Source organism: Rhopalosiphum maidis, chromosome 3 (genome assembly GCF_003676215.2).
Source record: "Rhopalosiphum maidis isolate BTI-1 chromosome 3, ASM367621v3, whole genome shotgun sequence".
NCBI classification, from domain to species: domain Eukaryota; kingdom Metazoa; phylum Arthropoda; class Insecta; order Hemiptera; family Aphididae; genus Rhopalosiphum; species Rhopalosiphum maidis.
In genome coordinates this window covers 4,509,475-4,535,657 of record NC_040879.1, presented here as the reverse complement: position 1 = coordinate 4,535,657, position 26,183 = coordinate 4,509,475, and the positions used below count along the sequence as shown (strand labels likewise).

General features: G+C 30.5%; 1 protein-coding gene across 1 annotated transcript in view; it reads right to left on the bottom strand.

Annotated features, from left to right (window-relative positions):
• LOC113560052 overlaps positions 1-26,183 on the bottom strand; it is a 56,773-nt gene that overhangs the window by 17,313 nt on the left and 13,277 nt on the right. Inside the window, exons 4-10 of the mRNA XM_026965833.1 lie at positions 19,770-19,993; positions 19,178-19,311; positions 14,638-14,831; positions 13,715-13,880; positions 3,591-3,990; positions 1,034-1,544; positions 524-592 (exon numbers count right to left, since the gene is read on the bottom strand). Coding sequence (XP_026821634.1) covers positions 524-592; positions 1,034-1,544; positions 3,591-3,990; positions 13,715-13,880; positions 14,638-14,831; positions 19,178-19,311; positions 19,770-19,993 — 1,698 coding nt within the window. The remainder of the gene's footprint in view (positions 1-523; positions 593-1,033; positions 1,545-3,590; positions 3,991-13,714; positions 13,881-14,637; positions 14,832-19,177; positions 19,312-19,769; positions 19,994-26,183) is intronic.

Sequence of the window (26,183 nt, the reverse complement as noted above, 5' to 3'; positions counted from 1 at the left end):
AATAGGTAACTTATGTGTATTCTTGTATTTAATTTTCAAAAATGTTGACCAAGTACACATTTTTTAATCATTATTTATAAAAAAAAAAAACATCAAATATTTGAAATGAGTATAATAATATTATATTTTCATGATACTGTTAAAATCGACATCTATGAAAAAAACTATGAAATGTTTTTAAAATATTTTTTATAATTAATATGATAATTCAAAAAAATATATTTTAATATTATTAAAATTGTTTCTTAATACATTTCTAAAATATCAAACAATCGGCCAAAAAAATGATTACAAACAAATTTATTTTTATGAAGACTATCATAAGTTGCTTTAAAGCATATTCATATATTAATAAAATATTTTATAAGCATTTTAAAATTATAATATTGCTATGTGAGACAATGTCAGAGCTAATAATATGAACATTGGAAGAAAAAAAATGGTACCTATTCATATTAATTTTATGATTTGTTTGGCACGTTGTTTTAATAAATATCAAATAAAATTTCTGAAATTCACTTACTCTTAGTTGTTTCCAATTAGGTAGTTTGTGAATTACAGCATGCAATCGTGTTATGTTTACTGAACCATCCTTTAAATATATAAAAACGCAGTGTTGAGAACATCAGAAAATAATATTTTAAAAAGAACCTAACAACATTTTATAAACACATAATTATGTTCTGTTTAAATCAATATGACGTGTCACAGTTATAATGAAAATACCTATTTTAATGACCAAATTCAGAACTTATTTTCCTAAAATTAGAAATTAATTTTTTTGATATTAATATTATGTATTTATTGAAATTTTATTATTTCTACTTTATTCAAGTTATTATTGTGTATTGCTTACTTTTATGGTTAATTTAGTTTAAGATATTGTTAATTATTCTTTATAGAATTATTTATAGAATTCGTTTTTTCGTTAAATTTCCATTCAATTATTTTAAACCAAATATAAATGGGGAAAAGCAAAAAACAATAAAAAGTGTAGGTACTTGCGTGTAAAAATTCTGACTACGTCTCTAACCTTATTTATGAGTGGCTGAAGTTCCCTCGTGCATACGTTATGATCGCAGTCCCCATCTATCATAGACTCATTGACGACGCTGCTGTCATCGATGTGCACGGTAACTCCATTACTGTCACGATCATTAGGTGGTAATTTCAACACGGACATTTTCTTGCCAAGAGCTATTACCGATGATTGTCCTTTGACGGCGACTCGGACAGCTGACGGCAACGGAGTGCTCTGCATGCCTTTCATCGACGGCGTGTCGACATGTTTAGTCCTGTTGATTTTGGCCACAGTGATACCAGTGCCTGACGAAAAAACCGACGGATGCTGCTGCTGTTGCTGGTGACTGTTGCCATACTGAGCCGCCATGCTGGCACCGTATTTTCGAAACACTTGATAGATTTTCTCTTCGTCCGCGTTCATATTCATCACATTAAGATCACGCAACGTCTCCGATAACACCGCGTCATCGTCGCTCTCACCGGCGTCTTCCTGTTCACCGTTCGTATTTTTTCCGTCGTCTCTGAAACCAAAATTTTAACCATCAGTCTATCCAGGTCGTGATTTATGATAAAAATTCCATAATAAATTTAATAGGTATTGACATTTTTCTCGTGAAGTGGCATAATATTTAGTCATATTATAAATACCTATAGAATATTCATGAACATATGTGCGAGTAACCACGGGACTGGACACTCAAACTGGAATCCGCTTAGCTAGCGAATTCCAGCTCCAGTATTGACCGTAAAATATCCCTGGACCAAAACATAATATGGAGTTGAAAATTAATAATCGATCATTTAAAAATAAAAAATTCCAAGTATAAAATAAACAATTATTGCATTAATTTATAAAGCGACTCCGTTTATAATCTCTTACAAAGACTTCACCTAATGATACTAACGAAAAAATACAATGTGCTAGCTCACATAATTACGAATTATGGACATTTCAAATATTTATATTTTTCATACTCATAACTCACTTAAAAATTAAAATATCGTAAAAAACCAACGAGAGAATACAGATAATGTTCTTACCTAAAAATTTGGTAACAGGTCAATTTACTCTAATATCAAAACTAAAAGCACACTATTGAAACTGGTGAACGAAAAATCACTGTCGTATGTGCGTAAGTCGGATACAACACATGCGGGTGGCAACGTCCTCTTAACGTAGTCGTTATATTATCCTATAAGATTGTGGTGCCTTGTCAAGCGGCCAGCAGGTATTCTTTTGTATAGGGTATAATAGAGTTTTAGGCTATAGCCCCTCCTCTCAAAATTTTAGGAAAACATAAATTATTATTTAAATATTCAAACAATTATACGAATAAGATAAAATTATACATTACACAGGTAACACAGCGAATAAAATGACAATTTAAAAATAAAAAAGGACGGGCAAGTGGGTATCGCTCGATTGTATAGTAGAGATGGAGAGTAGGTCCCTATATATATTATATTAGATGTGTTAAATTGAATGCAATGATAGGTATCATTGTATACGATTAATGTTTCTGGACGGAGGTGATTTGTCAGTCTAGGTTAATAAGTACCTAGGATATATATGCGATTTCGTAAAAAATTAAATTAAGCTCATACAATTTTTTCTGTATTGACGCTAAAAATTTTTTATAGTTATTAGAAGAAAAAGTTATGAAGAAGGTTCTTCTATTTGGTTTTGTAACTTTAGGTATAAATCAAAAAAATATTATGAATTTTCAACTTCAAAATTCCTTGTACATTTTCGCGATTTTGACATAGGTATTTTGTAAACACTTGAACTTTTAATGCGTATAAACAAAAACAACTTATAATAAACCTTTTATTAAATTTTATATAGATTTTTGGAATGCCATTTTTTTTATCGGCATTTCAAAAAAAAAAAAACCGAAAAATCAAAAATTTCGATTGCTTATGATAAACTTAAAATATTACAAATATTTTGAAAATTTAATCGTATTCCTTTTTTGATGCAATTCAAAAACTTGTTCTACACCAAACCAATATCATTGAAGCAATTATTGAACTAAAATTAACAAAATTAAAAAGTACTGAATGATCATTTTTACAAAAATATTGTCAAGTTTTAGAATCATTAGCGACTTCATTCAATGCTTTTTGGGATTTGTTGCTCTGTAACATAGTGTTACATTATATTTTGATATTTATACAAAATAAATTTCCTAATTATATATATATATATATATATATATATATATATATATATAATCACCTAAGCTAGTTTATTTTTTTTTTTTTGTAAATTATCTAAGTGTTATCTAGATCATTTTATTTAAATTAATTTATTATCTCATCAAGATGATTAAATTGAAAAATATCTATTATCTTATCTGTGCCTAACACTGGTAATGACTGTGTTCAATTAATAAGTTTATTTAGTTTCCAATCGGTAAAAAAAAAATACCTCTGATCTAGATAATACTGGGTAGAAACGAATTATCTTTAAGATTTTATAACCAAACTTGGTTTATAGTTGGTATACTGAGAATTACTGGACAGGTATAGTAATACAGATTTTATAAATATTTAATACCGCCTACCTGATGGTCATGTTGCAATCAAACGGGTCTACTGAATTATCAAAATCGAACACTACAACTGTTTTGTGCGGGTTCGTTTTCATCACGGTGCTCTCAAACGACTCGCTGATTGAATCTATCGAAACATTTGACTCCTCGTAATCAGTGTGGAGACAGTCAAATGGTTTTTCTAGTAAGTTACCATGCGTGGGTGGCTGCTGCGTGTCGATGAGTTTGGTACTGTGATACAAGGTAGTATTTTCGGTCACCGTGCTTGAGTTAGACGCTGTCGACCATCCTCTAGATCGCCAAGTCTCGTTCTCTACGAACTCATGACTAGTCGTTGGCCATTCATCCTCCTCCTCCTCCTCTTCACCAATCGTGGTATGCATGTCACCACTTCTTTGCATCGTGTCATCTTCTGAAAAACCATCGTATGACCACGTTTATAGATTGATAGAATTGGTTAATAATAAATTAATAATAGTATTAGAATGATATTGATTATGTTGTATTTATAGTTAATGACATAGAAAATAGTAATATTGTTGATAATAGATTATCTTCTCAATTCTTATTATCATTCATAATAAAATATTACCAATAATTTATAATCATTATGTCTTGTAGTATTAATATTGTGTGATAAATTGTTATAACTATACTTCTGTTTAATCATACTATAATCATAGCTATAATAGTTATATTATAATTTATAAAGTTATAAGTCATTTTAATATTATTATGGCTTCTGATTTACAACCACTGTCAAAATCATATTGTGTTAAATGTCTGTTTGGAGATGATGGCAATTGTGATGAGGTATAAGGTAAGTTATAATATTATCTTATAAAGTTGACTTATAATGTACCTATACTTATAATAAAGTGTTAAATAATATTATTTATTTTTTTTTATAGTTTTTGAGTTCATGTGAAACACAATCAGAAATTTCTGATAATATTTTTGACTTCTTTGAGAATGGAACAATAACCAATGACGAAGAGTATCCTATGACATATGACACATTGTGTGCTAGTCATACTAAATTTAATGTAAGAAACATTAAAAATGCTTTAATACAAATAATAAAAGTTTCTTAAACTTATATGTATAATATTAAATAATTAGTATTATTTCAATTAGGTTTAATATTATTATATTATGTAATAGTATAAAAAATAGAATAGTTGAGTATATTATTAATATTATTTTTACTAAATGTGTTCATTATTTCAACTACCTACCTTCTCAATACCATTTTAAGCTCGACAAAGACGTGCGACATCGTTAAATAATTAACGTGGAGCATATCGCAGTGTCCTGCACAGCGATCACTACATCAGTTATTAATTATTGGCATGGTTATTGGGTATGACTGTATACTAGAACCATTTTTATATAGGTAATTAATTAAATAAAAAAAATAAAAAATAGTAACTTCGCATTGCTTTCTAGCCTATAGGCACAAAATGTAAAATGATGGACACATCACTGGTAACTTAATTATAATACATTTTAAATCATATTTTCTTTAATTTATTTAAATAATAATGTAATTATGGTATTTAATTTTTGTAAATCAGGGAGAAAAGACAATAAAAAAGAGAAAGAAAACACAGATAAGCTGTAAATTTACAAGAAAACGCACAATTAACTATTCTGAATGGGTGGATGTAAAAGATTATTTAATAGTGGAAGGGAACATTATAGTCGTGATAACAAAAAAAAAAAGCAAAAGAAATAGGACCACCATGCTCATTAAATTTATCTATACAAAAAATGTAAAATTTGTTATAATAAAGATATTTGTAAAGATACAATTATTACTGTGAACAATACAATGGTTAGCTTGGTTTATGTTTTGAAAAATTTTTTGAAGATATCATAAACAAATTTAAATTAATATCGTTTTAATTATATGTATTTTAATATTTTAAGAAAAAGAAGTGAAGACAAAGAAAAGTCAAGTTAATTATTTTTCAAATTTAATGTTTATATTGTATGAATAAAGTTGTTTTGAAAAGTAATATTTTATTTTTATAAATTATCATAATAATATTAATCAGTCAATATACCTAAGTGTTATATTTAAAATATATTATGACGAATCCTAGTCGTCATCGGCTATTTATAATATAGCTCATACGGAATAACCGTTGACAACAACGTGTCGTCTTATTTTGTAGAACCAGATTATTCGCTCTGGTGAGCGGTGAATGACGAATATAAATTAGCGGAGCCGACCGTGTTAAGAGCCTATACTATTCATTCTATACGGGGAACGGTTAAAAATAAAGCTGAAATAAGTGTAGAGTATAATAAAAAGTAACTACCAGCAGGCATGACTGAACCATTTTTATTAGACGATAGTAGACCAGTCGTGGATCGTATTTTAATTTTTGAAAGAAACCGTCGTTCGTCTGTATCTGACATTTTATATAATTAAAAAAATCGGTACCATGATGAAACGTTTAAAATCGCTCCATTTATTTTTTCTCAAGATTTTGTGTTACTTCCAGAAGCATTTGGAGGTGTACACCCACTTATATACGCTATTGCCAAACAAATAAGAAATAACATACACAAATTCATTTAAAATGTTGAACCAATGTTGTTATTTCGAACAAGCAACATTAAAATTGATAAAAACTGAGTATCTAAAAATTGAAATTTAAGGTTGTTTTTATCATTTTTCCAAAAATGTTCATAAAAAAATATGTGATTTAGGGATTATATCAAATTATCGAAATAATGCTATACTTTGATCTTAGGGAAAATGGTTATATCACAGAATAACCAGAAGGGATACTAGCTGAGAACTCAAAAATACTGTTCAGTTTGTTGGAATATCAGTGTATCTATAAAATAACAAAAATGTGAAATTATTTTTGTCTGGTTAACATTGATTTGCCAATTTTATAGTGCTTCGGCCAGTTCGGCAACATACATTTTTGTAAACAATAAAAAACGTTATCGCGTTCTTTTGAATATTTGGAATATCAGTCTAGCTAGAGAAATAGAATTAAGGGAAATATCTTTTCACAGGCCATACTGATATTCCTACAGGTGTAGCAAATTTGTGCTCCATAAGAACCCTCGTTTAACTCATAAAGTGTCGCTTCTGGTTTTTTCTGTGGTTATATCATTGTCATTCATCTAAATTAATGATATTGATTTAGCAATTGAACGATTGTCCGAATACTTACCAGATGAATTACAAACCTTACTAGATTTGTTTGAAGACAATTACGTTGGAAGAATTAATAGAAATGGAAGAGGTCGCTGGTTACCTATATTTCCATCCGATAGTTGGAGCATGTGTAATAGAGTTTTGAATGAGAAAAAGAGAACCAATAATCACGCCAAAGCTGCCAACAGAAGACTAAACACGGAGATGAGCAATTATCATCTAAGTTTGCAATCATTTATAACGGGTCTTGAAAAAGTACAAACTGGGAGACATATTTATATTTAACTAGAAACAGGAAATTGATGTTCATAATAGAATTTTAAAAATTGTTAAAAATTATGAACAATGTAGAATTTTATCATTTTTGAGAGGGATAGCCCAAAACATTTCTGTACAGTAACTATTAAATTTTGGATTATTATATTTTGTTTCAATATTTTTAATTAATGTATATGTGTAATATAATTATTTAAGTTAGGTTAGATTAGGAGGTCACATATTATGTATGTTTATCGTTATGTTATTGTCATAGGTATATGTAAAAGACAAAATTAAAAGAATTGAATAATAATAATTTTTACTCGCGCCCAAACGGCAGCGTCTTTTTGTTCTAAATCGTAATAATAGGGTATAATAAAATGTAATCATTCTATATAAAAATTTATTGCTGTTTGTTAGTCTCGCTAAAACTCAAGAACGGATGGACCGATTTAGCTAATTTTGGTCTTAAATATTTGTGGGAGTCCAGAGAAGGTTTAAAAGGTGAGTGAATATGAAAATGTTCAATTTTTTAATATAAAATTTAAATTTAAATACTTATTTGCTTGGTGTATTTCGGATATTTCTGTGGCCGACCGTAATAGTAGGTTTCCAGCTACCTGTAACCTGACCTTTTTTCTTTTGTGTGTGTTTTATCGTCACTAGCGTGTATTTTTAATTTCATATTTAAAGCCAACTCCGTTATAATTTTGTTGTTATTCTCGCTCTGTGCAACCGATTTGGTTCAAATTTATAGCAAAAATTTACTAACGTTAAACTCTATGCAAATTAGTAACTTAATTTGTACTGTAAGTGTACTGTTCTCGTAATGCTTACTAAATGTAATTTTTATTTTACCTACATGATATAAGTGTCTTGTGAAACATCTAATAGTCGTTGCGTAAACCGCAGATAACGCCCCGCGTTATCGCGGTTTTGCGTCCGTCGTCCAGCGGTCCGTGACCTTGCTCACGTAAGTAATGCCGCCTACTCCAGTTATAAATAGTGTACAAAAAAAAACAACCAAATCAACTATTACGGATAAAATTAAAACTAAAAACAGCACTATACAGCCTGCTCGTTTAACAATTCCTACAAATTCTAACAAAAGTCCCTTAATTAATTCTGAACACAGCTCTCAGAGTCGTAATATGAACAACCCTACAGATGGCGAATGGATCTTGCAGAATTCCTCGCAGAAAAATAAAAGGATTCTTTCTAGTTCTTCTTCTGACGTTTCTCATCCGAAAACCCCCCTCCGCCGAGCAAAAAACTTTTTACAACACGAAATCGCTTCGAAGCTTTAAATTCAAATCCAAGTGAAAAAGATTCACCAGACATCGATGTTGACGCTACCTCTGAAGCAGAAGATGTAAATAACGATATCCACATCAAACCTCCTCCCCCGATATTCATGAAAGGTGTGTTAGACTTTCCAAACTTCTGCACAGCTCTTATAGAGCTAATTGGTGTTGACCATTTCTTTTGCAAATCCGCCGGCGACCGTCTAAAAATACAAACCTCAAACCCGGAATCTTATAGAGTGCTTGTTCGCAATCTAAAAGATAGCAAGGCTAAATACCACACCTTTCAATTACGGGAAGATAAACCTTTACGTGTTGTCATTCGTCATATCCATCAATCTACACCTACTGATTTAATAAAATCTGAGCTTGAAGCTCGCCTCTTTGAGGTTAGACTGGTTACAAACGTTCTCCACAAGACCACCAAATGTCCACTCCCGTTGTTCTTTGTTGATTTGGAACCAACTGCTCATTCAAATGATATTTACCAGCTATCCTCTCTTCTACATACCAAAATAATAGTTGAAGAGCCTTACAAACCTAAAGTGATCAGTCAATGTTAACTGCCAGGAGTATGGACACACACAATCATACTGTGGCTATCACTCACGTTGTGTCAGATGTGGTGATCATCATCAATCCTCGTCATGTCCAAAATCGCGCTCAGATCCACCAAAATGCGCACTTTGTTCGGGGGATCACCCAGCAAGTTATAAAGGATGTTCAGTCTACAGAGATCTTCAGCGTGGCAGAAATTAAACTACAAAAAGTAACTTTTTATCTGATAATGTTAGAAATAAGACTACAAATGTAAGAGGCACCCACCCCTTAACAAATGCTCATCCAAACCAACCCTCAAATCATTCTCCCACTTATGCTCAAGCCACTTCTGGTCAATCAGACAATACACTTCCTATTCCAACTCAAGATTTAAGTAACACAATTACAAATTTTCTGGAGGAGTTCAAATCACTTATTAACCATCTCATCTCTCTACTCAATAAAGTAATCACGAAACTACTTGATAAAATATAAATGTCTAGTAACGTCACAAATAAATCTCTTTTAATACTCCAATTTAATGCTAATGGCTTAAAAAACTGTACTTCACGTTAAACGAATAGATATAGCTCTTATAACTGAAAGCCATTTTACCAAATATTCTTCAATCCATATCCCTGGTTACAATTTATTGAAAACCAATCATCCTGACAACACTGCGCATGATGGAGTTGCCATTCTAATTAAATCATCGATCATTTTCCAATCGCTTCCAAATTTCTGCCAACCCTATTTGCAATCCTGTGCTCTAAATATTAATTTAAATAACATACCAATCACTATTGCGGCCTTATACTTCCCCCCGAAACACAAGATAACAAACCAAATCCTTACTGACTACTTTCTCACATTAAATCACAATTTTATAGTTGGAGGTGACTATAATGTTAAACACTTGTCATGGGGTTGTCGTACAAATAATCCGCGTGGATTAGTTCTTCAAAATTTTATATCATCCAAATATTTCAAAGTTCTTGCTCCACCTAGTCCTACATACTGGCCGACCTCCACACACAAAAACCCTGATATCTTAGACATTTTTGTTGCTAAAATTCCAAATAACCTTTACTGTAAAACAGAAAACCTCCTCGAACCTAATTCCGATCACTCCTCAGTGATGTTAACAGTAAGTGCTTCCCCACTGACTAGACAGGAGTCTCCTAAATTATTCAACTCCTCTACTGACAAGTTTAAATTCCACAATCTTGTTGACCAACAAATCCGTCTCAATGTAAAACTTAAAACACCTGAGGATATTGATCTTGCTGTAAATAACCTTACAAAACTTATACAGTCTGCGGCGTGGTCTTCAACAAGAAAACTTCAACCTGCAACTCATCACCCCCTAATTCCAGAATATATACGCAATATCATTGTAGAAAAACGTAGAGCTAGAGCTTTGTATCAACGAACGCGTCTTCCGTCCGATAAACAAAAATATAATAAACTTGCCAACCACCTTAAAAAAGTTTTGGCAAAATATAAATCCGAATCTCTTGCTAATTTTCTTTCAAATCTATCTACTAAAGATGGTAGTCTCTGGAGAGAGACTAAAAAAATCTGTAAATATAAATCTGCTAACCTCCCAATTAAAAACCCAGATGGCAGTTATGTAATTTCTGACCCGAACAAAGCTGAACTTTTCAAAGCGCATCTTTCTGATATTTTCCAACCTCACCCTGACATTTTCTCCCATACCATTGTTAATACTGTTAATGATTATCTAAATTCTCCGTTCCCTCCTACGACTAGTCCTGTTAAACATTTCACACCAAATGATATTAAATTCGCAATAAGTCAATCCTCCCTTAGGAAATCTCCAGGATTCGACCTAATAACAGCTGAAGTAGCTAGATGCCTACCTAAAAAAGCAATTGTCCATCTTTCCCATATTTTTAACTCTGTTTTACGTCTCTCTTACTTCCCAATCTTATGGAAATTCTCTACAATTATCTTAGTCCCTAAACCTAATAAACCACCTGATTCTATTTCCTCTTTTCGGCCCATAAGCCTACTTCCATTTTTTGCTAAAATTCTGGAAAAACTTTTACTCAAACGTTTGCTCCCGTGTATAGCAGAAAACAGTATCATTCCCAATTCCCAATTTGGATTTCGTACTGCCCACTCAACTATACAGCAGGTCCATAGAGTAGTCGATGCCATATCATACGCTTTAGAAAACTTTTCTGCACTAGTGCATTTCTCGATATCTCCCAGGCGTTCGATAGGGTATGGCATGACGGCCTTCTCTACAAATTAAAAAAAATTCTTCATCCTACCTACTTTCTCGTTATTAAATCATATCTCTCTGAGCGTAATTTTCAAGTTCGTGTTGGTAATGCCTACTCTTCTATAGCCAATATTTCAGCGGGTTTCCCCCAAGGTGGTATTCTCTCTCCCCTCCTTTATAATATATATGCCTCGGACCAACCAACCTCCCCTAACACAATGGTTGCAGATTATGCGGATGACAAAGCTATACTCTCAACTCACTCTAACCCTGTATTAGCAGTTCAAAATCTCCAATCTCACCTTTCTCTTATGGAAGATTGGTACACCAACTGGAGGTTTAAAATTAATCAAGCGAAATCTATCCATACGACGTTCACCCTAAGACTTACCCCTTGCAATGATGTTTTTATTTACGGGACCCAAATTCCAAGTGCTCAGAACACTAAATATCTTGGCCTAACCCTTGATAAAAGGCTGACATGGGCCCAACATATTAAATCAAAAAGGATAAACTTAAACCAACGTTTACGTCTTTAAAAAAATCTCATTTATAATAACAGATACACTCACACTAGTACCAAACTCCTTATTTATAAATCCTTACTTAAACCCATGTGGACATATGGACTGCAATTATGGGGAAACGCAAAAAAGTCCAATCTAAACAAAATACAAACTTTCCAAAATCTAGCGCTTCGTAAATTATTAAATGCCCCTCCCTATGTATCTAATCATACTATTCATTCAGATTTAAAAATGCCTCTAGTGCATGATGAAGCAAAAATTTATTATAAACGTTTCCACCACCACTTATTATCTCACCCCAATCCCCTCGTTAGAAATCTCTCTACCCCAACTATCCCCGGAAACCCTCCAAGAAGGCTAAAACGTAAATGGTGTCGTGACTTGCTTATATAAATCAAGTATTAAATAATTAAGTACTCATAGAAAAAAAAAAAAAAAAGAGCGAAAGTGTCATTAATGGGTGGCTGCTCTCATCAAACGTAACATGTACTATATAATGTATTGTAAACTGTTTTTATTATTAATATTGATTTGTTTTGATACCTTGTATATATATTCTGTATCACATTTACTCATTGTGCCTAAGGTATAGATTGTAAATTTCTTTTAAAAATAAAAATTAAAAAAAAAAAAAAAATATTTAAAGCAGAAAAATTTTCTAAGTATTTAAAGTTTTGATGAAAGGAGTGAAATGGTACGAGGTTACTCCGCAAAATGTTTGTACACTTCTTACTCCGCTTATCTAAACTTTAAATAAGTATATCTCATAAACTACTCGCCCTAAATTCGAATTTTATGTATCTAGATACTCAGAAAATTTTTCTGCTTTGGAATATGAAATTAAAACTATAATGTCATTCAAAAAAGTAAAAAAGTAAAAAAAAAAAAAACGTTGTTTTTTTAACAACTTGAAACTATGTAAAAAAATATTTTCAAAAACATGAATACTTTTTGAAATAATGAGTGTTTTATGATAAAAGAATTACCCCGTCTATAGAAATCATGTGTCACAATGTTTACCCGGGATGAACTCCGAAACTAATTAAAATTACTCAATCCAATTAATAATATATTAATTATATTATAAATTTTATTGATTTTTTTTTAAACGAAAGAGTATATCACGGAGGAGTTTCTATCGCAATAGCATTTGTCTAAATTAAAAAACTTCTGAGTTATCTACTAAAATAAACGTGTATTATTAACGTATTAATTATATAAATCGTATAACTATAAATATACGAGAACATATACACACAAACAGAAATTGGGGGGGACTTAGGGGAGCTTAGCCCCCTACATATTTTAAAGTTTTTTAAGAAATTTAAGGTTATTTATTAGAGGAAATTATAAGATGTAAATCATGATTCCTTATCAGAATATCCGATAGGTATATATGTAACTGTGTTATGTGAACATTTATACGCCGTTAAGTAAATAATTTTGAAGATTTTAAATACCTACATCTTAATATCTTATATAATAAATGTTACAATAAAATTGTTCTAAGTTTATAATTTAAACCCCGCTTCTAACAAGGCAATTTTACGCCCATGCATATACATATACATGTTTTCGATGCATTCCGAAATTACTCAACCAATTTTGATGAAATTATGATCAATGTGTGTAATTTTATTTTCGTCATAAAATACTAAATAGGATAGTTTTTATTATCCCGGTTAATGACTTCAATATATACCTATTTATTATTTCAAGGGCTATACGATTATTTAATGGATTATTCAAATAATTTATTATTTTTAACAAATGATACATAATTGGTTAATCGATTGAAAAAAATGCAACTCTATACAGGCGGCACAGTTATAGGCAGTCAAACATAACACGGGTGCATTTTGTACAGGCAATAAGGTATAATGATAAAATAATTTAATAATTTTTAAATTTGTTTAAAATATAAAAAAAAACCTTTCTGTACTAGTACGAGTAATATACTATTCATTATGATTTTAAATTGGACTAGGATAACTAATGAGGCTAAATTTCCAGTCCTATATTTTTATTTTTATCTATAAATATTATCCACTGCAGTAGAATCATAATCATACCATAAATATAGGTTTTGACAATAGGGATCTTTATTTCCGGTACCAGTATATTTTCATTTTCTCTCTTGAATTTTTTCAACAACGGCGGTTTGCAAAACATTTTGTTCACTGAATTTTTAGGATAAGTGATTTTCATTCTCATTGCTATATTTTTTTCATCGTTCAGCTATTTAACGTAAATCATATTCTAATTAATTTTTCACTCATACACGCACGCAACTATTTTATCTACATACAGAAATACTAGTTTAATTTTAACAGACCTACATAGCATGGGATCATCTAGTCACCTACCGACACGATTACAAATTAATTTATTATTAATTTATTTTAGGTTTGTTTTGAGAATATTTTTATAATAATAATTTCCAAAATAAAAACTTATTTTCTTTAAATTACATCATTGTTATTAGAAAAAAAGCAGGTAACTGCTCTATTCTACAGAGTAGGTGTTGAGTGTACCTCCTTATTGAGGATTACAAAACAATAAAAAAAACAATTTTGAACAATCCCCGACAGTTTATAAAATGCAATATTTGGAAAAAAAATCCAAGAATAAAGATCTAATGTTGTTTAAATCTAGGAATGTTGAACTGATTAAAAACGTCACCATAAAATCGATATAAAAAATACTAACTTCAATCAAAATGTAAAAATTGAAGATTTAAAGGTTTTATATTAATGTCATGTTATCATTGTTAATTGTTAATATTTAACTAGATGTAAATTATAAAAAGGCGAAATGCTATCTCTTTTTAAAATTATGTTTATAAGTTGCTGTTCAATTTAAATAGAAAAAAATTAGATCTGAAAAATTATGAAATAAATATATGATCTTAGTGAATTTCAACATCAACAACATTATAAAAATTAAATAACTGGACTTCAACGTTGGTATATTGTGTGCGATAATCATTATTTACCTCCGTCTCCAGTTTTTGTTGTCGTTGTATTGTTTTCATTTTGTTAATCATTCTTTGTTTTCTTACATTCTTATTGTGAAACTTAACCTTTTTCACTTTAGTCCATGGGTGATTAGGTTCAGGTAATGGTTCTAAATATGGAGATGCATATTTTTTCGTTAATTTCGTTGATTTTGGAAGTTTCTTGTATTTAACTAGAATTAGAAACCCGATTAATATAATCTATACTATATATATATATATCGTAGCCATTTCATGAAATCGATCTTTTCATGAAAAGATGACCATTTTGTGAAATGGAAACAGATTTTTTACACATCGTGAAATTCGAAAATATTTCACGAAATGGTCACTCCAATTTTACATCGTGTAATTTTTTTCAAAATGTGGTCGTTCACTTTATGTACTGAAATACAACATTAACGGAAACGTTAAGTTTGATTAGATTCATTATTAGTTATTTCATATTAATATTTATTAAGTATCTACTTATTTATAATATATTATATTATAGTATATCATATAATTTATTAACAATATTATTATTAAACAATTTATTATTTATTAGAGCAGGAAAATGAACGGTAACAACAACTGATATATTTTAAACTGCTTTTAAAACAAATACATATTTTTGTTTGGCAAGCACTCATAGAAGAACAACTTAAGAATCCTCCACCTCAATCATCCTTGAATGAAACCGTGTGTTGTTCCTACTTTATACATCTAATTTTTTTTGGGTATCACTCTGCTGTATAGTAGAGATGGAGGGTAGGTTACTGATTACTATAATGGATGTGTTAAATTTGAATGCAATGACAGGTATCATTGTATACGAAAAACGGTTCTAAACGGAGATGATTTGTCAATCAATGATAAGTAGTAAGATATTTCTTATGATAACCTATATTTAAATTGTAATAATCTATCGTTATTTTACTCGATTTCTTAAAAAAATTAATTTCATATGCTCATAAAATTTTTTCTTTGACGTTGGAGTTATTTTTACAGTTATTTGAAGAAAAACTTATGTATAACCTTTTATTGAGTTTTTTAACCTTAGGTATAAATCACAAAAATTTCATCAATTTTCAACTTAAAAAATTAGAAAAATCAAAAAGTTCAATAGTTTATAAATAGTTTAAAATATTCTAAATATTTTGGAAATTTAATCGTAAATAGATTTATAAGTTGTATCTTGAGGTCATGGATTCCTACGTTGTTTGTGCAAAAATGCTTTTCTAACCAAAATATGTATTTATTTAATAAGTTATAAATAGAAGTCAATTAGGTGTACTATATAACTATAAAAAATAATTATAATATTGATAATAAATAAATATGAGTATACTTGTATACTTGAAATAACTAATAATGAATCTAATCAAACTTAACGTTTCCATTAATGTTGTATTTCAGTACATAAAGTGATTAACCACATTGTGAAAAAAATTACACGATGTAAAATTGGAATAATCATTTCATGAAAAAGTGATCATTTCGTGAAATATTTTTGAATTTCACGAAGTGTAAAAAGTCTGTTTTCGTTTCACGAAATGGTCATTTTTTCATAAAAAGATCGATTTCACAATGTGGCTACGACAAATATATATATACTATACTATTATATAAAGAGAAGTAGTTTTTTGACGTTGTTAGGGGTAATCTCTGGATCTTCTGAACCGATTTTGAAAATTATTTTAAAAATAGAAATCCATATTTATTGTGAGTGTCATAGGCATAAATTTAGTCCGATAAAGTTAATTATTAATTACAAAATGAATTAAAAAAAATTAAATAAAAAAAAAAGGGGGGCAAGTGGGTATCGCTCTGCTGTATAGTAGAGATGGAGAGTACGTCACTATAACGGATGTGTTAAATTTGAATGCAATGACAGGTGTCATTGTATACGAGAAACGACTCTGGACAGAGATGATTTGTCAGTCTAAGATAATTAGTAGGATATATTATATTATTACTTATATTACATTTATTCAAATTGTAATAAAAAATTAAATTTCATACCCTCATAAAATCTTTTCTATATTGACGATAGAATTTTTTTTTACAATTACTTGTAGGAAAATGTATGAAGAACCTTGTATTGGATTTTTAACCTTAGATATAAATCACAAATATTGTATGAATTTTTAACATCGAAATTACTTGCACATTTTCGCGGTTTTAACATATTTTGTAAACATTTGAACTTTAAATGCTTATCAACCAACATTGTGACTAACGATTATTGATTTTTTTTTTTATACTACGATAAGTATAACTTATAATAAACCTTTTATTACATTTTAAAGATTTTTTGGTGTGCCAAATTTTTTTTATAGGCATTTCAAAAAAAAACTTAGACAAATTGAAAATTTCAATTGTCTATAAATAGCTTAAAAAAGGTCAAAATATTTGAAAAATGTAATCGTAAATAGATAACGCTATAAACACTTGGAGGAAATATCAAATATTTACAATGATTCGTTTTTGAGTTACAACAAAATAAAAAGATCGATTTTGACAAAACTGATTATACGCAAAAATTCCAGTTTTTCATCACTTTTTTAGGATTTTTCATAAGGCTTTTGAAAACTACTGGAAATATTTCACTTTTGACCTCCCAAAGTACCAACAAGATTCATTTTCCTTTTAAAAGAGGGGCTGAAGTTAATAATCAAAGCATTATTTCTTCTCCAAATCGTTATCACAGACACAAAATAAATAAATAAATAAATAAATAAAAATACATACATTATTGTAAAATCTTACTTCGTTCAGAATCTGGACTATGTTCGGAAAACATATCCAAAGTAATTAGATGTGTTTTTAGTATCCTAGCAACAGCTCAGAAGAAATAACAAACAGTTATTAAATTATTAAAAATTAAAGCTATATTAAAAAAAAAAACCCTTTTACCACCTTAGAGGTCGAAATTTGAAAAATTCTTTCCTAGTGCGCCCTTACATAAGCTATATCCCTTTTATCTTAAGGTACCTCTTAACGGTTCCGTCTGGGCGTCGATGAATGAAAAATGAAAGTAAATAGATTATGTAAGAGTTTAGGGGTGGCCTAACTTTTGATAAAGTTACACTGAGAAATTAGAATATGGTTTTCCTTTGTTGAGTTATAAAAATACATCCAACTATTGGATAGGGTCGGCTGAAATTTTTTATTAAACTAATAAATATATTATAGTACATTTTAAATAATAACGCCACTGCTGTCCGACGTATTTCACTTCCATTGCATTTTGCGACTGTTAAACACGTATTTATTCGAATACACTTTATTAACTCATCTAATACATGGACAACGCCGTGACGGGACAGATAGTTATAAATAATTAAATAACAGCATACAAAAAATTAAATATGGAAAGGATTAGAAAGTATATAAATTAATTAGGATGTGCACTGAGAAAAAAAAATTGTTCAAAATAACTAGAGCTTATTAAGGTAAAATTCGATCAACGTCAAGTATATGTATTGTCATTATTCAATTTAGCTTTTGAAAAAAAAAGTAAGGGATATGAATGAGCAACAAAAATGAAGATAATTGAAGAATCGTTGATGTTGACATACGCCGATGATAATATTTGTTGACGTTAACATACTCCGATGATAATGTGCCTAGTCAAATAACCGAGAAACTCTTAAAAGCAAGTATGTCAATGGAATTTCATAGGGGTGTCAGTAAATAGTAGACAACCGACAACTTAATGTATTTGGAAGTTATTATCAATTAACATGGATAATATGCATCATGAAATAAATGAAAGAATCGCAAGTAAGAATAGGTATCATTATATTACAATAAAACTATTAAAATAAAAGTTACTATCATGGACATCTAACAATCACCAATACTATAACTACTTGCTACGAATAGTAACGTTTGCAAGTGAGATAATAAGTGTAATTAACAGAAGGTGAAGAAAGAAAATTAATATTTAAACGAAAATACTCCGGAATACAAATAGGTTACGCTTTAATTTAGAAACAAAAATGTATAACTGAATAATTGCAAAAATTATCCTACATTTTATCTGGTATAGACGCCTAGTTGCTTGGACACACTCGGAGAGCAAATGATCAACTAATGAAAAAAGCACTTGTGGGAAAAATTAATAAAAAAATATTTAATCGATGTACGTAGTATCAAGTAATAGATTTTGAAAATAATACCAGTAAAACAAGATACGACATTGTACTCATGAGTCATTTTATAATAAGTAGAGACCGTTTAAGACAACAATTGTCCTTAACGAACCGGTAAGCTAAAAACAAGTAAACCTTATAATTGCGTAGTTGTGCGAGTTAAATTATTTGTGTTAGATCTTATTGTAATAAGTTACTTATAAATTGGTTTAAATATTTATGAAGCAAACAATAGTTTTGAATAATTAACATATAGACATTTAGGTAAAAAATAAATGTAATGAAAGTCATAATCAAAAATCAGTTTTAAGAATTTTTTTTATCTTTTTTTTAAATCGTAAATATAAATTAATTATATTTTTTCATCAATAAATTCTTACGATTTTTTTCAGGCACAGCATTCTTGAGAAAGTATTCTAGTCTTTTGATAAAACACGGATATGCTATATGAAGGATACTTGACATTAAGATCCGTTCTTCTAGCAAATAATCTTTTTTTGTGTTGGCTGAAATGATAATACCAAAAGTTTTATTAAATATATTATGAAGATTAGTGGTTTTTAGGCTTCCTAACAATGCAGTACACTTCATCTTTTAAAACATTTTTGTTATACACTAATGCATATAATAAATGAAACATATATATTATATATATATAATATAAGATATTAGAAATCCGGAACACTTTAAAAACGATCGCAGTACATCGGTTGAAAACCACTGGTGTAGATTTTAATATTACCAAAAAATAAGACAATTAATTCAAATAAAAAAAAAAATTCCCATATTAACCCATAAAATTATGAAAAATAATATCCTACATAATCGTATTATATATTGTTCATATTATTCTTAGATTGGGTATTGTACATTTTAATGAACTTTAGCACAATATCACTTTTTACTAAAAGTCCCTTTCTTAAACTAAATGATCCTAATCAGTTAATAAGTGGTTTGAAGATAGGCTAACTTGTTCGATTGCAGAACTTTTCATTGTTCTTTTGTATCACGTAATCTTTAATTATCTGCAGAAAATCTACTAAATAAAGTTCAGCTTTGAGCAGAGCATCCATTGCCACAGTGTGTGGGATGAACGTACGTACACCTAGAGCCTTGAGTGCTCGCCTTGTACTCTTTGTTGTAGCCAAGTCGAAGTCTTCTTTCATATGATTAAAAAGGTTGTCCAATATAGAAATCTGATACACAGAAGAGAGAAAATATCAGTTAAAAATAATATTTGAAAACAATTAAAAAAAAAGTACAAACTGTATGTTATTATGCTGACAATCTAATTAGTAGACTATTTCGATCACTTATTTTTAAGGTATTGAAAATAAAATTTTAAATTAAAAGTTCAAAATATTATAAATGTTTAAGATAAATGGCTCTTTTCCCCTATTTTACCTGTCTTTTATCTACTTGATATTAAAATTGGTTTATTTTAGTTTATATTATCGTATAAGTAGATATCTTCGACATTTGCCCAAACAGAAAAAACAAGGTGAATAAATAATAAGAACTATTAGGATGATTGTGAAAAAATCACAAAATCACCAGTCAAGAACCCTTTTTCTATTATACAATAAGAGTTTGACCTCTGTAATTTTGAAATTATTTTTATTAGCTAACGAATACTTACTCACTAAGATGCGATCACAAGTTTTGTTATTAAATAGATAAATGTTATCTTAACCCAATTGTGGGTATTCGCAATTGTTTATATTGTTACATGGTTTTAATGGATATTCGTTGTGACGTTTTAGCTTTTTTAGGGACTTACTTTGCACCCACTAAGCAATGGGAATAATTAATCAGTAGCTTGTGAGCCGTGCCGAGTGGTTTCAATGAAGGGACATCGACAGAATTCATAGATTATAAAAGAAAATAATAAATAAATATGGGTTTAATAATGACTAGGTATAGTTTGTAAGGTTTTGGAATTTTATGTCCGCAAAAAACTACCTTCAGTCTAAGAGGAACACAAGTGACCTGCAAGCCGCACCACATGTTGGCCCTAAGGCCAAGTCAGTTATTACACGCATTGACTAATGAAAGTATAAGATTTATGGGGGAAGAATAATAAATAATAATAAGAGGCATTTTTGGTTTTAAGGTAATCATGATGGACATGATCATAAAATAATGATTTTAGCACATAGAATGAATACAATAACATTTGTACATTGAAATAATAATAATTTTTTAAAAACCATATTATGTGAATAATAATTTACATAAAAATAAGAAATCTTTTTGTATTGGCAATGAATACGTTTTGGGCACATGACATATTCATAATTTTAAATAATAATTAAAACATCACAAGATAGTGAGTAATAATAAAAACACATGGTAACATGGCTGGGGGTGAAATAATAATTTGGGAAATACATTTAGGATATATAGCGTGTCGCAAGTTTTTGGTGTTGTTATGTTTATTTGTTTTTTATATTTTTTTGTCATAATAAGGTTAGGTACCTAACCTAACCTAACCAACCTAACCACAGAGTTACCGGCTGTGTACATATGTGTCTTTTGAATCATAAGTGTTAGCGCCTTATAGCTGCTGCACAATAGGCGACACTGCCTTAAGCGAGTATATTATGATATAAGGAATGTATTAGAGTGGTTTTAGTGAACTGTATAGTTATGTAAATGTAAGAGATTTTAGAATTTGGTAACAGTGCCCCAATTTAATTTGATATAATATAATATTTTATAATAAGTGAATATTGAAAATAAATAATAGATTAAACAATTATTATCATAACTGTGATCTATTGATGGACTGCATGGCTCAATATCAACTAAGTATAAATATAAATTTAATTATATATGTTATGAATCAAGCATAAATCATCAATACAACATTATAGGTGATGTGTAAAATATTTGTAAATATCAATATAATAAATAAAATAGGATATTGTAGGGTAAATGGTATCACTTGACTGACTGTTTGGCGAAATAATAATATAGTAATCAAGCATCAATATAAAAATAATAAATTATAAATATTTAATAATATGGCTCTTAAGCCGATTACCTGTAAAGACTGGTGTTCGTTGGTGGCTTTGAACAGGAACGCTACCGTCTCAGGATGCCCACACTTGCACAATAAGAAATACAATGATATCAAATAAGATGTACGACCAACGGGCTATCAGCTCAGACGAACAACTCACAAAAAACAAGGTGATATGCAACACAAATAAGAATCACGTGGTTCTAGATGGTACAATGAATTAGCGACCTATTGGGGAATAATATTAATAATTTGGAACAAGACTGACAATGATATCCACAGGATGGATGCAGAAAACAATATAGGAACAGCTTGACGGTCCACAATGGGCATATAAAAACTTGAAAGAATGGAAAAATGATATTGTGAATTTGAGAAATTAATGAGACGAGAAAAAATGTATAATATATGATGTTGACTTGACAGCACAATTTAAAAGTGAACGAAAGCAAAATGTGGTGTAGGCACGGTGCCTTAAATTTGAGAATGAGATGGAATATGAAACAATGCCTCAGTGCCACCTACGCAAACGGAGAAAACTTAATATAATGATACTTTCGATGACACTGACGAAAAGAACTTAAGAATTTAATTTGAGAAAAACATTTAAACATAACCGAAAACTGATGAGAATGATAATAAATGATATGGAAAACGCAACAGCCGTAGTCAGTAACCGGCGTATAGTACCTGATAACTACCGCTGTATCAGAATGCGCCTCCGAGAAACGATGCAGATCGTTGCATTAATGTGAAAATGATAACATGCAACAAATATTACAGCCCAAACAATAAGTTATTGTCCTTTTTTTACATTAATAATAATAAATCAGACACGAGGGCTATGAGGCTTACGACAGCTGGAAATATTTGGAAAAAAGGGAAGAGAAGGGGCCCGCATCTTGTGACGTCTTCATATCGCACTTTAAAAGGGGGGAACATATGGGGAAATTATACTTCCCAGTGTGACAAATAACGAGTTCTTAAGTCTGACGATGTTGACACCGTGAAGTGGTTGATTCGGTCACCAGTGGCATCATTCTGATGTTGACAGCCAACAGGAAATTTGACAATAAATCGAACGTTATACTAGGATATCACGGTTAGGTTATGGACGGTGTGTTGAAAACATGAAGAGTCCTAAAGACGTAAATCAGGCCAGTACTTTAGGCTAATTCAGCGATTGTGATTAGAGTGATTTGTATTGAGATTCGGTGCTTGGCCATTGGTTATTGACGGAGCTTTGACATGGTAATGGGGCAAACCAGTGTCGTCGTTATGAAAATGTACATTATAATGGGATTAACCGAATGCACTGTGTAGGACACCGGCTTTGACGACGACGGGGAGAAACGGCGGCAGCCGCCAGCGACCGTAGGACGTGTGCACGAACACTGCCGTTTTAGGAGGTCGAAGGGAAATTGTTATATAATAATACTATTGTCCCCGTGATAATAATTATGCGCGCGCGGATATCAGGGATAATATAATTTTAGAATAAATTAACTGATGATAATCTGTTTGAGAATCCGCATTCTGAAAATGTATAATATTTTATCAGAGATCCAAAATTCTGGGACATCACAAGTTATATTCTTGTATTAAATTGTAGATTAATTTTGAAAAGATCAATAGGGAAGATTTTACATTGACAAAAATAAAATATCGAAAAATAATAATTTTTGTTTCGCAAAACATAACAAATTGATGGCAAAATAATAAATATAACAAGGCATAACACGCATGTAAGGGGAAATGTGATTATAATAATATAACTATATCGAGCATGTTTTTGTTAAATTTAGTTTTAATAATATCAACTATGTAGTGTAATTTGTTTACTTTCCTCCTAATTGCCTGATTTCGGCATACGAGGCTTTTATATCCGCTGTGCAATCCATTATTCTCTTTCACCTAGATTGTGTTTTCATATTTTTCGGTGGTATCTTGGACTTAGAAAGCACTAGGCTTTCTAACGACAAAAGAGTCTGTCATTAAAGCTGAAATCACAGCGGTGTCTTGCGATCCATACTATCAAGCTCTTGATATTATGGTAAAGTTGATTAATGTCTCCCCTTTATTAAATCATTCCCATAATTATTTCGACATCCGCCGTGCTCTCTATGTAGAAATTTGTAAATTCTTCTTCATTATGGAGACCCTAATGTCTCTAGATATCGATAAGGCAGCTAATGCACTTTATGATGCCTTGCACTTAAGCATTTTAAACTTTGTTCCAAAAGGGTCTTATGTACCTTCTACATTTCCGAAATGGTTTTCTTATAATCTTAAACATATTATTTTTAGTATGAAACGAGCGCATGCGAAGTTTAAAACTTCACACTGCCCCCTTGACTATGCAGAATTCTCTACACTTCGAGCTTCTTACAAGGCTAAGTATAGGAAATGCCATACTGCCTTCTTGTCTTGTACTGATTCTATGCTAAAATCTAATCCTAAGTCGTTTTGGATTTTGTCTGAGTTCATAAGTCAAACAATGAGATTCCCCACATTGCGCATTATAAGAATTTAAAAAGTTCGGGCAATAAATCAGTTTCGAATTTATTTTCCCTTTACTTTAATACAGTCTATGTTCCACCATTATCTAATGATTCTTCATCTCCATTCCTGTGCCATGACCTGCCTAGCACTTGCTCATTCAACATCGATGATATTTATGATGGCCTAAATGCTTCAAAAAATATAGTCATTAGGCCTAGATGGCTTATTAGGTATTTTCTTATACAATATTAAATCTTAACTATGTTTTTCACTGTGACTACTTTTTAGGCATTCCATTGATTGTGGAGTTTTCCTATCTATCCTTAAGATTAGCTTTATCACTCCTATATTTAAATCGGATGATAAAAACTATGTCAAAAATTATAGACCAGTTTCAATTTTGAGCCACATATCCAAACTTTTTGAACTACTAGTATTGAGAAATATTCAATCTTCTGTTAACTCAATTCTAATCGACGAGCAGTATGGATTCAGACCGACCCACTTATTCGGCCACTATGAATTTTATGGTATTTAATAATTTTGTTTTGGAGGCTGTTGAAAAGGACATACGAGTAGATGTAATTTTCACATACTTTTCAAAAGCCTTTGATAGAGTTGACCATGGCTACCTAATTGAAACTCTATACAAGTGGGTTTGGCGAACCATTGCTGTCGTGGTTCAAGTCCTACTGTCCGATCGAGTTTAATGGGTTAAAGTATTTGGCTGTAAATCCTCCATCTCTAAAGTCTCTTCTGGAGTTTCTCCGGAAGGACATCTATCCCCGATTTTTTTTTCTCTGATGTAAATGGCATCAGAGGGGTTATCAAAAATTGTAAATTCCTCATGTTTGCTGATGACTTAAAACTTTTTAGGAAAATTGAAAACTTATCTGACTGCTGTGCACTCCAAGATGACCTTAATAATATGGTTGCGTGGTTTAATAATATGAGTTTGCTCTTTAATGTGAGTAATTGTCATGGGACCCTTATACCATAACGGACTCCTGTCAATTAGAACATGTTCAGAGACGATTCCTATCTTGCACAGCTTATACATTAAAAATAAAACATCCTCCACATGACTATTCTATAGTTATGCAAGAACTAGGTCTCATCTCATTTGCAGACAGGAGAGTTAACACGAACGTGTGGATGGTCGCATTGATACTCCCTCACTTCTTGTATTGGTCAATTTCAAGGTCCCTTCTCGCATTACTAGACACCATGTCCATTTATTAATTCCTGCGCACACTACCAATTACGGCAGAAATAATCCTATTAATCGCATGATGCGGTTGATCAATGAGAGCACCATTTATCATAACTAGGGCTAGGAATTTGCAGTATTTGCATTTTTTTTCATAGCATTCCAGAATATAGCTCATCAAATACAAAATCCAATTCATACGTCATAGAGTGCAAATATACAATTTTTTTTGCATTTTTTTGCATTTTTTTGTGATATTCGTAAATAATTGCATTTTTTGTTCTTTTGCGCCAGTTTTTAAGCATTTTTATTTAATTTTTGTTAATTTAACGCATATTCGACATTTTTGGTACATTTACGTAAAAATTACTACAAATATTTATGGTGTTTACGTATCTAATGAAATGTTTTCGTCTTATCGGCAAATATTTCTTAAAATAGATTCTTAGAATTTGTCAAAGTACTGCGCAGGAAGTAGTGGTTACGTTGACTGTCTGGACATCAGTCTATAAATAATTATAATTCAAATATAATATTATGGAACGATATTTGTTGACTTGTTAAGATAAGAATTTCGGTGGTAGGTTCAAATATAATATTGGAGTGTTACCGAAAGGCTCGTATTTTCACTACTCAGTAATCGTTATAA